General features: G+C 40.2%; 1 protein-coding gene across 1 annotated transcript in view; it reads left to right on the top strand.

Annotated features, from left to right (window-relative positions):
- Nucleotides 1-3,374, top strand: part of LOC103739934 (granzyme A-like) — a 12,223-nt gene extending 8,849 nt beyond the window's left edge. The window contains exons 4-5 of the mRNA XM_008840408.3: nt 27-299; nt 2,491-3,374. Coding sequence (XP_008838630.3) covers nt 27-299; nt 2,491-2,643 — 426 coding nt within the window. The 3' untranslated portion in view covers nt 2,644-3,374. The remainder of the gene's footprint in view (nt 1-26; nt 300-2,490) is intronic.
- The last annotated feature ends 13,849 nt before the right edge of the window (nt 3,375-17,223 follow it).

Below are 17,223 nucleotides of genomic sequence, written 5' to 3'. Positions count from 1 at the left end.
TTTTTTTTTTTTTTTTTTCTTTGCAGCTGAATGGTAAAGCAACTATAACCAAAGCTGTGGGAATCCTTCCAATACCAAAAAAAGAAGAAGATGTCAAACCCCACACCAAGTGTCGTGTGGCAGGATGGGGAAGTACCAAAAAAGACTCATGCACAGTCTCAAATGTCTTGAGAGAGGTCAATGTCACTGTGATTGACAGAAGAGTTTGCAATAGTGCAGAGCACTATAATTTTAAACCTATCGTTCAGAACAACATGATCTGTGCTGGTGGCAGGAACGGTGAAGACGATTCATGTGCAGTAAGTAAATTAAAATGTTTAAACATTGTTTGGCTCTAGGAAATGAAAGGTTTAAATTAGGGCTTGTGTAGAAAGAACATGGCAAATGATTATCAGTACCTTTCATAGGATGCAGACCACTGCTTGGCCCTGGAACAGAGGTACGATGCTCAGTCCCTCATGAGATCTGCTCAGGGAATGTTCTTTCTTTTCTAATAACATCATCAGCACATTGTCTAACCACCATTCACAGATGCCCTCTGGCTCTAATATAACCATCTGTTATGACAACTATCGTTTATGATGCTAGGGACTGAGTGCAAAGAATTGTACCACGTTCTATAGTGTTGTGTTGTGCTGCCTAATCCACAAGCAACACCTGAAACAGGTAAGGTAACCATGTCTGTTTCACAGATGAGGCAACAGAACTGTAGGAAGTTACTTAACTTTTCCACATTAAGGAGCATGGCTTCCCAGGGTGGGCTTGGATTTGGACCCAGCTCATCTGACTCCTAACAGTTGCTTGGCTCTGCCTGTCACTATGCCAAAAAGCAGGCTCTACCAGGGTCTGAACCTACTTAGAACACATTGTCCATAAATGGTCTCCATGGCCAGAGAGCACATGTAATGACAGCTAATGAATGCTTAGAGAAAAAGAAAATTCCTAAAAATTGTTCAAAATATCACAAGTACTCTTCTAAGATAACTTAGCTAGTGACCTCCTTGAGGAGGGCATATTTGAGACCTCATCTCGGGTCTTTTATTCACCACAACAGTTTCTTCTCCTGACATACAAAGAATGAGGACACAGAACTTTTTAAGGACCAGCACGATGGCTCAGCAGGTAAAGGTGCCTGCTGCCAGGTCTGAGTTTGATCCCCAGATTCCACATGATGGGAGGAGAGAATCAAGTCTCATAAGTTGTCCTCTGATCATCACACATGTACTTTAGCACACATGTCTACTCACAAGTTGTCCTCTGAACACCACACATGTACTTTGGCACACATGTCTACATACATACACACACACATCATACATAACACATACATTAATAACAAATAAATTTTAAGATCGATCAATGAAAGGAGACCATTGTTTTCACCTTTGAAGGCTTTTCTTGTATCTTCTTTGTCTTGATGCAAATGAGTTTGCACTGCTCCGAAAAGCCTTTTTCAAAAGGAAAAACATGAGAAAAGACAAGCAAACTTGTGTTAGTAGTTCAGGGTAGACAAACAACAAAGGAGACTTTTTGTTTTTCATTTTGCAAAATTTTTTCATAAAATAGCCTTCTTACTCATTTTTGTTGGTCTGTATTTATTGTGCAAAATAATGAGTTTCATTATGAAATTTCCATGTATGTGTATCACATACTTTGCTCACCCTCCCCCCACCCCCGCCCATTGCCCTGTTGGTCCTTCTCCACCTCCTACTGGTCCCCTTTCTCCTCCTAATACACCTCTCCTCATGTTATTTTTTCCCTTGGTTTTTGTCTTTAGACAGGCTCTCACACTGTAGCACAGGCTGGCCCAGAACTCATAGCAATCCTCCTGCCTCGTCCTCCCATTCCTTTTAAAATTTTGTTGTTATTTTGTTTTGTTTTGCTTTTTGAGACGGGAGCTCACTGTATAACCCTGGCTGGCCTGGAACTTACTATGTAAACCAGACTGGCCTTGAACTCATAAATATCTGCCTGCCTCTGCCTTACAACCACTGGAATTAAAGGCATACACCACCACATCTGGCCTTTTATTTTTTAATCTAGCTTCTACATTTAAGAGAAAACATGCAATATTTGTCTTTCTGAGTCTGCCACCTGATGCTTTCCAGTTAGAAGAGGGTTTTGTATGGAATGTTTTGTTTGGTTGGTTGATTTGTTTTGTTTTTTGTTTTGGGGGTTTTTGTTTGTTTGTTTGTTTGTTCGTTTTTTGAGACAGGATCTTCCTGTGGCCCCAGCTGGCCTGGAACACACTAAGTGGACCATGCTGACCTCGGTCTCAGAAATCCACCTCCCTCTCCCTACCCCCAACTCCCTGGTGACACTGGGATTAAAGGCATGTGCCACTATACCTGGCTAAATTAGAGGCGTTTCTAAATAAGCTTTTAAATAGGGAAAGAGAAATAAAAGGCAGGGTGAAGTATGAATGAATAAAATACTGGAAAAATATCTTGAGAAAGCTTCACACTTACAGCACATGCCTTTCTGTTCCAGGGGGATTCTGGAAGCCCTCTGATATGTGATAACATCTTTAGAGGTGTCACTTCCTTTGGGAAGTGTGGTAATCCCAAGAAGCCTGGAGTCTACATTCTTCTTACAAACAAATATCTCAGCTGGATACAGAAAACCATTGCCGGAGTCATATGACACCCTTCCTTCAAAACACACCCCTGATGTAGCTGCCCAGGGGTAAAGCAAAGGGGTTTAAACTTGACCAATTCCAAGAAGCTCTGGGCAGTCCTAAACTCTCTGCACCCACCACAGCCTGTCTGATGCAGTCAGCAATGAAAGAAACAGCTTCCTGCCTGCCCTGCTCTATGATTCCCCAAGACCACAGCTTTACACTTAACTCTCTCTCCATGGCAACAGAGAACCTTAAAAAGATCCTCAGTTCAGAGATGCTTTGCTTTGCTCAGAATTTGAGGACTCTCACTTTCTTGTGCGCACTTAATTCCAGGAAAAATATTCCTCATTCTTCCAAATTTGTATGGCCCTTAGAATTTATAACTTGAGCTGCTATTCTGTATGGAAGTTCAGGGACAGATGGAAAGTTTCTTCCTATGTGTTTTTGTGGGTTTTAATTTTTTTTTAACAAAAAAATGTAAAGACAATTGGAAAGATCAGTGTGTTTAGATATTTGAAATTTTGAAGTTTGAGGCCAGGTATAGTTCAAGGTAATTGCATCACATCGTAATTACAGGTAGACCAAAGTTTCATATGCTAGCAGGCCTCTGTTCAGCCAGCATGCTGTTGTGCACTACACCAAAAATGGTCAACTTACGCATGCAGGCATTAAGTTTACTTCAGTGATATTCTTAAAGAATCATGTTTTATAACAAGAAAGTGACTTCTTTATCATCTACCTATGCTTTTTCTCATGCTTTTTCTCCAAAGTGCTGAATTATAATAAAGTCATCTATTCTCTAGTGATTCTGACTGACTGGTCTGTTTTAATTCATCAACCGTTTCTGAGGTCCCACCATGGGCCAGGTGCTGTGCCAACACTGTACATACAGAGAAACCTGAGGCACAATCACTGTCCTCCAAGTACTCAAAGGCTAGCAGAGAAGGAGAAAGATGCTGAAGTCAGGCTCTGGAGGACATACAGCAGAGAGTGAGGCCCTGGTGTGAGGAAAGCAATTGAAGAAAGATAAACGATGTTTCCAAGAGTACTTCATTCCCATCATCAGCCACAAGAGTTTTCCTCTTGAGGCCTATACAAAATCCAAATTCCTGGCTAGAATTGCCACAGACCTCCAAACCAGCCTGGTAGAAAGATCACTGGTCTACAGAGCCAACACCAGCTCCAGCACTAAAATTGAGCAGAGAACTAATTTGTGCCTCCGTTTTCACATCTCCAAACTGGGAATGAGTAAAATGTAAGAATTTTAGTCCCAGAATTCAAAGTCAAAAATTATCCATCATTCCTTCTGCAATGGTTACAATTAAAAAAAAAAAAAAAAAAACAACTGACAGCAGCAAATGTTGGTGAGGATGTGGGAAAACTGGAACTTTATAAAGTTTTTCTACACTGGTGGTAGAAAGTGACATGGCACAGCCACTGTGGAAAATGGTTTTGTAGTACCTCAAAGGTTAGAGTTACCATATGAGCCAACAGTTTCATTCTTAAGTATATCAAGAGAAATGAAAGTGTATGTCCCTACAAAGACAGAGCACAAGCATTCATAGCAACATTATTTATACTGGTTAAAAAGTAGAACTAGGGACTGGAGAGATTACTCAGCAGTTAAGAGTGCATACTATTCCAGAGAACCAGAGCTCAGTTCCCAGCACCCAAGGTGAGCAGCTCACAACTGCCTGTAACTCCAACTCCAGAGGATCTAACAGCCTCTTCTGGCCTCTGTGGGCACCAACATTCATGTGCAAATACCATCACACAGACACACATATATGCATATTTTTAAAATAATAAAATCTAAAAGAGGTAGAAATAACCCCAAAGTCCAACTACTAATACATAGATAGATCATAGATAATAGATAGATAACAGATAGATGATAGATAGATAGATAGATAGATGATAAATAGATAGTTATAAAGATTTGTATGTTCCCATGCAATTGAATGTTGTTCAGCCTTAACAAAGAATGAAATGCTGAGACATTCTAGGATAGCCTAAATAAGAATGACTGAACATGGGTGAACCTTGAAAATATGCTAAATGAAAGAAAGCAGACACCAAAAGCCATATATTGCATGATTCTAATAACACCCAATAATTCTAAACTAGATAATGACATAGGTAAGGTCTGCCTGCAGGTGTGGTTCAGTAACAGAGCATTTGCCTAGCATGTACAAGACCCTGGGTTTGATCCCTAGTACTGGAGGGGGAAAAGGGCATGGTAAGGGTGCTCAACTTTGCCATTTATGGATATACTAAAGCTCACTGAATTAAACAGTTTTAAATGGTAAATGTAAATGGTGTACTTTATGCAGCTTTAAATGTGAATTATATCTCATTTTTTAAAAGTGGTCTGTCATCTGAAACTGAAACCAGAAGCGGCAACTTTCAAGGTTGTGCAGCCCCTCTCAAAGTACCCTGCGGGGTGAATTGCAGAGATGCCTGCAAAGAGATTTGAAGTGAGGGGAATTGCATAGTCTCTATCCAGCATCCTGGAAACTAGGGACTAACTGCAGACCCTCTGTCCTCACTTATCTGTTAAAGGAAAAGAGACTGCACAGCAGAGCTCCTAGAACAGGTTTGATGATGTTAAATGCCAAACCATTGTTTTCTCAAGACATTACAGAAGTGATGCCGATGCCAGAGGCCTGGTACCAGATTCTTAGGGAAATCAATACATCAGAAAGAGGAAAGTCTGGCTGAAAACAAAAATAATGGGAATCAGAGAAGGAAGGAGGGACGTGAATTATTTAGTCCCGTGTAGCCAAGCAGGTGATTGTCTTGAGAGGATGAGCTTCAAGCAAGTGAAAAATGCCACTGATCCTACCAGATAAACCTACTGGGATATATCTGCTTTCTGCACAGAACCCACCCACTGCAAATGTGAACGTGGGTAACCCTCCCACCAACTCAGACTTCAGCTCCTGCCTCTCCACAGCCTCTTCCACCATACTCCATTGTCACTCGATTCCATCAGCACAAGAGCCACTCTTAGCCTTCTCAGCCAAAAACGAAAAAGAACCACCTCTCCATACAACTCTTCATTTCTTGCCTTCCCATCAAAACTCCAAGTGAGCAATGTGTCCAATTTCTCTCCTCCCATTCGCTCTCAAACTCCATCATGGCTTTGACTCACATTCCAAAGAAATGGCTGTCAAGGCCTTCACCTGGTAACCTTGTTAACCTCATTGAATGTGGTGATCAGTTCTCAGCCCTTTATTTGCCTTGTCAGCAATATGTGACCCCATTATAGCCCCCCACCCCACCGACACTCCAGTTTCCTGGTTCTCCTACCTCACAGGTCCCACCTCCTCAGTTACCACTGCTTTGGGATGCTGTTCTCTTCCACCCTCAATGCTGCAGTGCCCCCTGCCTGGTCCTGCCACAGCAAAGTCTCTAGATCCCCACCCCATCCTCACTCCCTTCTCAATAGCATTTAGGCTATTCGATTCTATAGACAGCATGCCATCTCTAAACTGTGTCTTGAGCTCCAACTTCTCCCTAAATCCAGCCACTTACAATTCCATTTGGACATTAAGCTGCCCTCCTGATCGTTTTTACTAAACCTGCTTCAACCCTAGACTTCTATTATTTCATGGCAACTCCACCTTCCCTGGAACTCAGACCAAAAAAATCTGACATCTTTGATTCCTCTTTCTCTTACACTGCACATTCAATCTGCAAGAGTATTGTACCTGCCTAACTACCAAATATATTTAGTATCAACTATCTCTCACTATGTAAGCTGCTCCCACATGGGCCCACACTCCCATCTTCTCTAGCTCAGATCTCTGCACTTGCCTCCTACCTTTCCCCTGCTCAGGCTGTTCCCACACAGTGGCCAAGTGATCCTGTTCAAGCACATCAGAGCATGTCACTCCTCTTCTCAGAACCCTCTGATATCTCATCATTTCCCACAAGGTAAAGGGCAAAGTCCACTCAGTGTCACCTAGGACCTCGAAGTTTCCTCTCCAGCATTTCTCTGACCTCATTCCCTTCTGTGCCCCCTCACTCACTCCTCTGCAGACACTGACCTTTTTTCTCTCCCTCTAACTCACCAAGCATTCAGTCCACTTAGGGCACTTGCCCTGGATTTTCCCTATTTCTAAAAAAACTCCCCTAGATAGCTTCATGACTAATAGAATCCACCTCCTTCAAAATGCTGCCCCCCATCCAGGACACACTCCCTGACCCTTACCCTGACTGTTTATGTATCATTTCCTAATATGTTATTTTCTATCACATTAGTAGTAATGTCTCTTCCCACTGCAACATGAGTTCTGTGTCAGCAAGTGTTCTTGTCTTTTGTTCACTGATGTATCTTCAGTATCTAGATGTTCAATAAATGAATAAATTTAATGAAACTTAACTACTGTCATGTCAGCAAATAAAGGACCTCCTGAACATCTTTATCGCCTCCTCCTCTTTACCCCAAAATAACCTCTACCCTGACTTCTAACATCAGAGTTTAGATCTGCCTAAACAGTGGCTGGTATTTATCTAGACATAATCACTCCTGCAATGCATGTTTTTGTGTGAATTGATTCTTTTACAGAACATTTCATGTGTGAGATTCATCCACAGAGTTACAGATGACAATAGTTCATTAACTCTCCTTGCTGTGTAACAATTCCACAGTCTAAATATGCCACGATGTGTTTAATCTACTAAATTGCTGATAGGATCAGGAGGTTTTCAGTTTGGGATTGTCTAGGGTTGGGCCTCCAGAATCAGACCCTTACAAGAACAGTCTAGGTTTACTAAGAAAGTGCTCCCAGGGGAGACCAGGGGAGACCAGTGGGGGAAATATAACAGAGGGTTAGAGTCTCACACAGAGTCCCCCACCAGACTCCCTCAGGATAACTGTGAAATGTAAATACAGAGTAACTGAGCTTCCATTCTTATCCAGTGAAGGGCTGTCCTCAGTTCCTATCTTCTTGAAAGAATTCGGCCAAGAAATACAGGCAGCACACTGCAGGCAGAAGTTTATTTATCAAAGTTTATTTACCAATCCAAAGAGACCGGAGTGAGCTGTCCTGAAAGAGGGGGTTGCAGTCTACTGTGTTCTGCATTGTGGATTTTACTTTTTGGCAGTTGGAGACTAAACCTAGAGCTTTATGCATGCTAGGCAAGTACTCTACCACTGAGCTATATCCCCAGCCCCACACTGTGGACTGTTAAAGAGTTTTTAATTTATATTTGTGAGGTGGGTTTTCCACAGCAGCTATACCTTTTTATATTCCCATTAGTGGTAACTGAGAGTTTCTGTTATTCTGCTGCTATGGTTTGGATGTTGAATTTTCCTCAGAGGTCCATTGTTATGGACTTGATCTACAGAGTGGTGTTATCAGGAGGTAGTGGAATCTTTAAAAGATAGGGTTTAGTGGGAGTTTCTTAACTCATCAGGAAAACATGGACACCTCTTGAAAAAGACTGTGGATATTCTCTAGCTAGCTATCTTTCTCACAGTATCTGCTTTGATTCCAGATATGACCCCTGGCTACTACTACACATGCTCCCACCATAATATGCCACCATCTACTGAAACAAACAAAAAATGGTTCCATTTAATCTTGAACTTTGAACCTCCAAAATCAAGTTAAATAAAACTCTTCTTTTTATAAATATCAAAGCATGTGAGGAAGAGCCAGAGCTGTTCTGACTCCTGAGGCCGGCCTCCTTGGTTTATCTTCTTGTTGTATCTCTGTCTGGTCACTCCTCTGTGTCTTACTCTCCATCATCCTAAAAGAACATCAACCATGTTGGATTAAAGCCCACACAAACAACACCATTTAAAATACATTATCTGCTTAAAGACCTTATATCCAAACATAGTCTCATTCTAAGTCCTAGGGGTTGCCACAATATCCAAATTTTGAAGAGACACAATTCAATCAGTAATGCCTAATTGCTGACAAAACTGAACCTTTTACTGAATGAACAATTATATATTCTCTCTTCAAATTCAAATTTGCTACTCATCTTTATTGGGTTATTTGCCTTCATTAGGTTATAATTGTTTCATATATTTTAAAGGAGCATTCCATTTGACATCTTGAATTAATAAAAATTGCTCATAAAATTGTTTGATTTAAAAGGTTAAATTAAAATAAAAATAGTTATTGATTGAACATAGAAAGAAAAGTAATATAGAAAATAAAAACAAATTTTGTAACTAAAACTCCCTTAAGTGAACTCAACCTGGAAGGCAGGGACTTTCTTCAACCTCACCACAGAGGTTGGATCCAGTCTGTAGTATGGAAAGACTGGACCTTGCTCACAAGGCAATGTCTCCTCATTGTCTGAGAGATACTTTCAGAACCTTCATTTACTGAAGCTCAGCAGCTTGTAAAGCCTGTGCCAAAGGGACACCAAGCAGTCAAAATGGCGACTTCAGAAACCCACATACTGCTGAGCCTAGAAAGTGCTCAGAGAGCATGCGGTCTGGCTCCCTCACAGTGTGGAGGGTACTGAAGCCTGGAGCAGTCCAGGAGCCTCACAAGAAAATACCCTGTCTCCTCATTTATTTATTCTTATTTCTCAGCCAAAAGTTGAATTATAAATGCCCAGCCACATGACAACACCTCTTTTATTGAGTTGTGCCGGGCTTTGTACTGGGTATGTGCACCTGCTCTCTAATCCTCCCATGACCCTGTAACATGCAGGCTCTCAAAGATCAGTTTCCCCCTCATGATTTTGGTGAGGATGCTGAGGAGGTAATAACAGCTTCTTCCTAGGATTCCCTGACTCTATACAAGAGAAAAGTCCTTAGATGAGACCTAATAAATGTCTGCTTTCCTTCCTTAAGTGAGATTCCTTCTTTAGTAAGCAGAAAGCAATAGTTATCTATGTATATCAGATGAGACAATTCCAAAGATGCATGTTACACATAAGATGCTTTGGCCCTGAGCTCTTTCCTGATAAAGCAGGAAGGGAGTGGTATCTAAAGCAATCTCTCTCCAACAGAAATCCAGTGACAGAAACACCTTGTCTCTGCAGCCTTGACTAGGAGGTTGAGAAAACTCCAGGCTTTCTCTAGAAGGCCTGACTGGCTCTCTCTCTTGGCCCCCATGGGGCTTTCCATTCCAGTTCTCTGAGCCCCATTTTCCTCAACATGTCGATGGGAAAGTAGACAGGAGCATCTTCTAATTCTAAAAGTCCAAAAAAGTAGACCATGCAGTAATTCTCAGCTCCTTACACATGCCAGGCTCCATCACAGCCTGGACTTCTTTTTTGCGCGCACACACACACACACACACATACACACACACACACACATACACATACACACACTATACATACATATATCCCCATCCCCACGGGAATGCACTCACCTACAAATGAGGGTGTTTTTCAACATCCCGCAGACTTGTCTTAAATGTCAGTTGCTGTTCCGAAATCCTGTTCCGAGCACCCTTTCCTCACACCTCCCCTATCATTTCCCATCCTCGCACTCAACTATTTTCCTTTATGACACTTAACAATAATTTAGAATGATTCCATATATTTATAAAACTTCTTCCTTCTTTCATAATAGAAATATTGTTTGTTCTATACGCTTTTCCTTCTCACTCTTGGCATCTACTATTAATATCTGACATTGACATATATTCAGTCAACATTTGTGTGAATGTTTAATTAATATAATTTCAACCAGTTTTCCCAACTCACTACTCTGATGCATGGAAAGAGAATCGCAAATGCATGTAGCGATACATGCTCTGCCCTTCTGGAAAATATTGATTCACTGACCCATATGTACTTTCCAAATCTTGACACATTTCCTTAGATGATATGTTGAAGGTCACATTATAAATACCATGACCAATTCATCAGGAAAGACTTTAAAGGTTATAAAGGTGTCAAACCCTTTCTCATAGATATAAGTTTTCTAAAAATCCTTTCCCTTGAAAACTCTGATTTTATCATTGGCAATAAAAATTGTCAGTTTCTGTCTTCAAATGTCAGACCACTTCATACACACTTTGTACCCCCCCCCCTCCACACACACACATGATATTAAACAGGCATTTACTCCGGGCTTATCAGTAAAACATTTCAGTGTTTCTACTGCTATAGCCAGGACATTCTTGAGTGAACTTGCTTCATTTGTTTGTCATTGTTTTCTGGGTGCCTGACAATGAAGAATACAGGAATATTAGGGCAGTTTGGTATAACTGCACTGGTGGATTCTAAAGCACCTGAATTTTGAACCATCATTTCTTTTGTACAATTATGTGGGTCAAGGACAAACATATTATTATGGAAATCATTTGGACTTAAGGAAATGGTTCAGTGGTTAAAGTGCACGCAAGCGTGAGGGCAGTTCAGACCCCCAGAAACACATAAATGCAAATTGAGTGTGGCTGCCTGCCCATAGCTCTAGCTCCAGAACGCAGAGAAGCAGATCCCCAGAGCAAGCTGGTTAACAAGACTAGCTATACTGGTGAGCTCTGGGTTTGATTAAAAGACCCTGCCTCAAAGAATGAGATGGAAGAGCAATTAAGATTAATTCCTGACATCAACCTTGGGCCTCCAAATGCACACGCATACACACACAAGTGCCCACGCACACACAAACGAGAGTGAACACACATGCATAAAACATACACACAATGAAAAAAAAATTTGGTTTCAAGGACCCCTGAAAGGTTCTCAGGATGCCTTACGATGGCTTACAAACCATGTTTTGGGGTCTTCTGGTTTGCAATATTGCAAGCTCATTCACTGTGGAATACATTTAAATGTTCTCAAGAATGTAAAGAAATAACTGCATATAAAATTTTTGAACTCTTTACTTCACTGGCAAAATGATCTGGAAAAGGATTGTTAGAACAAAGGTAGTGGCCTCATGCTATTTAATTTCAAAACATTTTGCAAAGCTATAGTAGTCAAGGCAAGTGGCACTGGCATAAGGACAGGCAGCCAAATAAATTCTGTAGAATTGAGACTGCAGAAAGAAATCCTAACATTTATGGTCAAATTGATTTCCAACAAGGAGGGAGAACAACTCTGTATGGGGGGAAATAGTCTCTTGAACAGATAATGGTGGGATAACTGAATATTCACATTTGAAAAGATAAAAATGAACCCCTACTTCAATCACACACAAAAATTAACTCAAACTAGGTGCTGAAGAGGTAGCTCAGCAGTAAAGAACACAAACAGCTCTTGCAGAGGACCTGAATTCAGTTCCTAGTGGCTCACGACCACCTGAAACTCCAGTTCCAAGGGAGTTCCAAGGGAAACTCCAGATGATGGCCTCGTCTGGACTCCACAGGCGCCTGCATTCACACGTGTGCGCATGCACACGCACGTACATGCACACATACACACAACTTAAAATAATTCTCTTTTTAAAATTAACTCAAACTATACCAAAAAAATCTCAAAACTTATGCTTAAATGTAAGAACAATACAGAGCTATAACACTCTCAAGAAACTGTAGGGGTAAATTTACAGTCTTGGGTTAATGCGTGACTTCTTGAATATGATGTTGAAGGAACAAGGACAAAGGAGATTGATAGGTGGAACTTCATCAAAACCTACAAAGTCATGTTTCAGTGCACACCATCAAGAAAGAGAAGAGATGACTCACAGATGTGAAAATACTTACAAATATTATGTGAGAGTTGTATTCGGAATACTTTACTGATTAAAAAAAAGCAGTTCAATTTAAAAATAGCCAAAGAATTTAAATAGACATTTTAGTCAAGACATATGAATAACAAGCACATGAGAAGAAACTCCACTCACTAGTCACTGGGGAAATGCAAATCAAAACCACAAGATACTAGTTCACACCCACAAGAAAAGAAATTCTCAAAATGACAACATAGGCAGTGATGTGGATAATTTAGAGCCCTTGTAGATTAATGAAGGAGATCTAATATGATACATCCACTTCAGAAAACAGTTTTAAATTCCTCAGAATGTTATATATATATAGGTACTATGTAATTATCCAGTTACCCAGTAACTGCAACAGCAAGTACAGACCCAAAAGCAGACATCACACTAAAAAAAAAAATTGTGCATTAATGTTCACAGTAGGTAAAAGGTAAAAATAACCCACATGTCCGAGGGTAAGGCAGAGATCCTAGCAGAGAGCCTGAGAGGGCAGGTTCCAACCTCCACTGGTGTAGGAGCTCTGATTTCAGCAAACAGCCAGAGAGTTCCAAGTAGGAACAGAGGAAGGAGAAGAATTTCACATTAATAGTGTTGACCAAAGAGGCTTCCCTCTGGCCTCCAACTACCAGAGGGCCTGAGAACCCAGGGGACTGCCTGAGAGCCCCCAGATCCTGCCTCCACATGGTGGTAAGCTTCCCCTAATTGCACCATACTCATCCCCCTACCTGGGATTTCGTGAGGCCCCTCCCAAAGCCTGAGGGCAGATATGGCTTTGGTAGGCTAAGGTAGAATCCTAGCAGACAGCCTGAGAGGGTGGGTTTCAGCCTCCATTGGTGTAGTAGCTCTGATCTCAGCAGACCACAAGAGAGTGCTGAGTTCTGGCCTCCCTCTGGCCTCCCTTATGTGGTAAAGGAAGCCTGAGTGTACCTGACTGGAACCTGAATTGGGCTTCTGTGGGTACTCCTAAATAGCTGATCTGAAGCTGTCAGTTCCCTCCAAATTAAACCTGAGAGAACCAGAACCCTGTACCAACCAGCTTTAAATAACCAATAAAGAAAGGATCGAGGGACCCTGATACTACAAACTGAAGCATACTTCAACTTAATTCTCATATCAGAATCATAAACAACAAAAGAAATTCACATGCCAAAATCACAACAAAAGAATAATAAAACAGAAAGCCAAAACACTATGTCCCCGCCAAGCTCCACCAGTCCTATAGAAGAGTTCTACAAGGAAAACACCCTAGAGATAACCCTAGAGATAACCCAGGACACAGAATTTAAAAGAACAATCATAAACAAGATCAAGGAATTCAATGAATTTAAAGAACATACAAACAAACAAGTCAAAGAGCTAAAAGAAGATAGGGATAAACTTCTGAATGAATTCACAAAAGAGATAGAAACATTGATGAAAACTCAGGCAGAAAGGAAGAAGGAAGTGCAAAACTCAATAAGCCAACTTGAAACAACAGGGGAGAGCCTCATGGCTAGAATAAATGAAATGGAAAACAGAATATCAATACCGGAGGATAAATTTGAAGAACTGGACCACTCAAGCAAAGAGTATGGAAAATTTTTTTAAAAACAAGAATGGAATATGCAAGAGATGTGGGACACCAGGAAAAGACCAAATCTACAGATAGTAGGAATAGAGGAAGGAGAACAATTTCAGGTTAATAATGTTGACCAGCTCTTAAACAGGATTGTAGAGGAGAAGTTCCTGAAATTAAAGAAAGACATCCCCCATACAAATACAGGAAGCACATAGAACACCAAATAGACAGGCTCAGAAAAGAAACTCCCTGCAACATACCATAGTAAAACCACTAAATGTACAGAACAAAGAGAGACTACTGAAAGCAGCAAAAGAAAAACAAGTCACACACAAAGGAAAGCCCATCAGAATTACAGCTGACTTATCACTGCAAACTATGAAAGCCAGAAGAGCCTGGACAAAGGTATTTCCAGTTCTACATGACAATAGATGCCAGCCCAGAATACTATACCCAGCAAAAATGTCTATTATAGTTGAGGGGGAAAGAAAAATCTTCCATGACACAAATAGCCTGAAAGAATACATGTCCACAAAACCAGCCCTCTAAAGAATACTTGAAGCAATACAGAGAGCAGAGTGAGAAACAGCTATACCCCAGAAGCAGTGAAAGAAAATAAATAAAGGTATAATCTAGGAAACACAAAATTAGAGAACTTGAACAGCAATCAAAATGACGGCAACCAATGCACATCTTTCAATAATAACTTTAAATATCAATGGACTGAACTCTCCAGTCAAAAGACACAGCCTAAATGAATGGATTAAGAAACAAAATACATTTCTTTGCTGTCTGTAAGAAACCCATCTCACCTTCAAGGACAGACACTACCTTAGGGTAAAAAGATGGAAAAGAATATTCCAAGAAAATGGCACTAAGAAACAAACAGGGGTTGCAAAACAGACTTCAAAGTAAAACTAATCTCAAGAGATAAGGAGGGTCACTTCATTCTGATCAAAGAACACTTAACAAAGAAGATATTACAATCCTTAACATATAGGATATGGGAATGGAGATATTTTCCAAAATAGAAAAAATGAGAAAGCCTAAGCAAGTGATGAAGGTCTGTTTACATTTGTTATGATATATAAAGGATGAGACAATAATAATATACACATTATCTTAAAATTTCTATGGTCATAGTTTAGTCAATTAGTTTAAGAAACAAAATATATATCTAGTCAAGATTTATCTGAGAACATTTGATTTTTTTACCCAAGCCTTATCTATATAGCACATAATAATTTAAAGTACCAGACTGGTGGAACTAACCTTATTGGATGTTTAACAGTCATAGTTTGAGGCCTATACTAAAGGACAGTTTTTGCCCGTTGTCCTCCAAGGTCGACTAAGTTCTAGGGGACTATGAAACATCTCTCAAAATGTCCTGTAACTGTGGTGAGTCACCTGTCCTCTTCTTCAGGGAGGACATGGAGACCCCATGAGATGGACTTGAACCAGTGTCCAGTCTACAAAGAGGAGGGTCAACTCAGAGGAAACATTTCCTCCATGCTTCCAAGTGAAGCCTGCCATGGTCGACTTATCTTCACATAGATGGAACTGGTAAAAGAAAGGAGCCAGGAGCTCCTCCCAAGCTCATGTGACCCCTGAGGAACAGATCCTCAAATGACCTTAAGTGTAAAAATAAATTGATTTATTTAACACCCAAAAGGAAAGTATAACCAAAGATTAAAGTCATCAGTATATTTCTTTAAGATTTCAAAGGATTTCACTTCTTAGACATTAGGCTTAAGTCTATATAAAAAGTTATTCAGACAATTATTTCTCATTCATGAATTTGTTCATAACCAGAAAGTGCTGCTCAGATATAAGACGTCAGATCTTGGTCTCCAATACTGTAGTGCCCACCTGTAGCTAAGGGAGGCAACCAGTTATTGTTCTAAAATGATAGCTAAATTTGTTTTCTCCCTCTATCTAGAAGCCTTTGAGAGGGAACTGACACTGATTCTAACCACTCTAATACCTATCAAAATACCTGAAAGCAAACCCTGAATCCACCACTCTAGAGTTCAACCTTGGAAGACAAAAGAAAAATGAGGAGGAACACAACAGTGGGATACTTTTGGAAGCCCTTGTCAAGAAATTCCAATGGACTCATATGAATGTTTGAAAATTGCCCTGTTCTGACTTTTTTCTAGTCCCCTGCCTAGAACGTGTAATACTAATTACTCTTGCCTTTACTTCTCCTTCACATCTCCTATTCAGGATTCAAGGACTTTCTTTTCCCCTTAGAGATAAGAGTTATGCAATTTGGGAGTCTTTTAGATAGACCCACGGAAGGGGTACTCCAGTTGCTTCACCCTGCATCCCTGTTCAGCATGGAAGAAGCCAGAGTGGTCTGCGTCCCTATTCCATATTGGCAATTTGTGTAACCTCTTCAGAAGATGGTGTGATAAGAATGAGAGGTAGAAATTGGCTAGGCAGTTAGGGTAAAAAGACCCCAAAGAAAAGTAGCCAGTTTCTTGCCTAAAACTCACCATGTCCTTGGGCCTCTTAGCAAAATACTCTGTTCCAAAGGCCCAAAATGTTGAAAGTATCTGGGAGCTTGTATCTAACCATTAAAAGATTTTAAAGTTACCTCTTCAGAAGGGGGGAATGTTAGAGTGGCCAAAAGCCCCATTAAAAAAATAATAAAGAAGAAAGAGTTCATGAAGTTATCAGAAAAAAGTGATGGGGAGATATGGGAGGAGTTGGAAGGGAGGGAGTGGGCATGGATTTGATCAAAACACCTTATATGCATGTATGAAATTCTCAATAAATTATTTATTTAAAAATAAAAAAGTTAATAATCCACATGTCCACAAACTAAACAAAATGTGCTATAGCCACATAATGAAATGTTTGGCATACAAAGAAATGAAATATTGGCATGAGTTACAATATGGATAATTCTCAAAAGAATTATGCTAAATGAAGATTCCATTTATTGGAAATGTCCAGAATAGGCAATCCATGGAGACAGAAAGTAGATTAGAGGTTGCCTGATGAGGGCAGCAACTAACTGATGGAAAGGTTCTTGGGAGAATAAAAATGTTTTATAGTTAGATTATAGTGATGGCTATATTTAAATACACCTTAAATAGGAGAGCTTACCATGTGTGGATTACACCTCATAAAGCAATTTAAAAAGTCATAAGTGGAGGATCACATAAATAGTGGCCTTGGTTATATAGAAACAAAACTGATAATGTTTCCTTTTTCAGTTGGTACAAAGTTAGACTTTGTAAAAAATCTGCAGTAAAATTCCTCACCCAGACCAGAAGCAGGGTACCCACTGCTATTACTGAAAATGATATAATCATGGTGAGCTAGCAAGATCTGGGAAAAGGAAACATGGGGACCTAGGCAGGGCTACCTTCTAAGTCATGTGATTTC

The sequence above is a fragment of the Nannospalax galili genome, unplaced genomic scaffold, assembly GCF_000622305.1.
Source record: "Nannospalax galili isolate Female #2095 unplaced genomic scaffold, S.galili_v1.0 scaffold339, whole genome shotgun sequence".
Taxonomy (NCBI): Eukaryota; Metazoa; Chordata; class Mammalia; order Rodentia; family Spalacidae; genus Nannospalax; species Nannospalax galili.
This window is presented reverse-complemented; position numbering and strand designations above follow the sequence as displayed.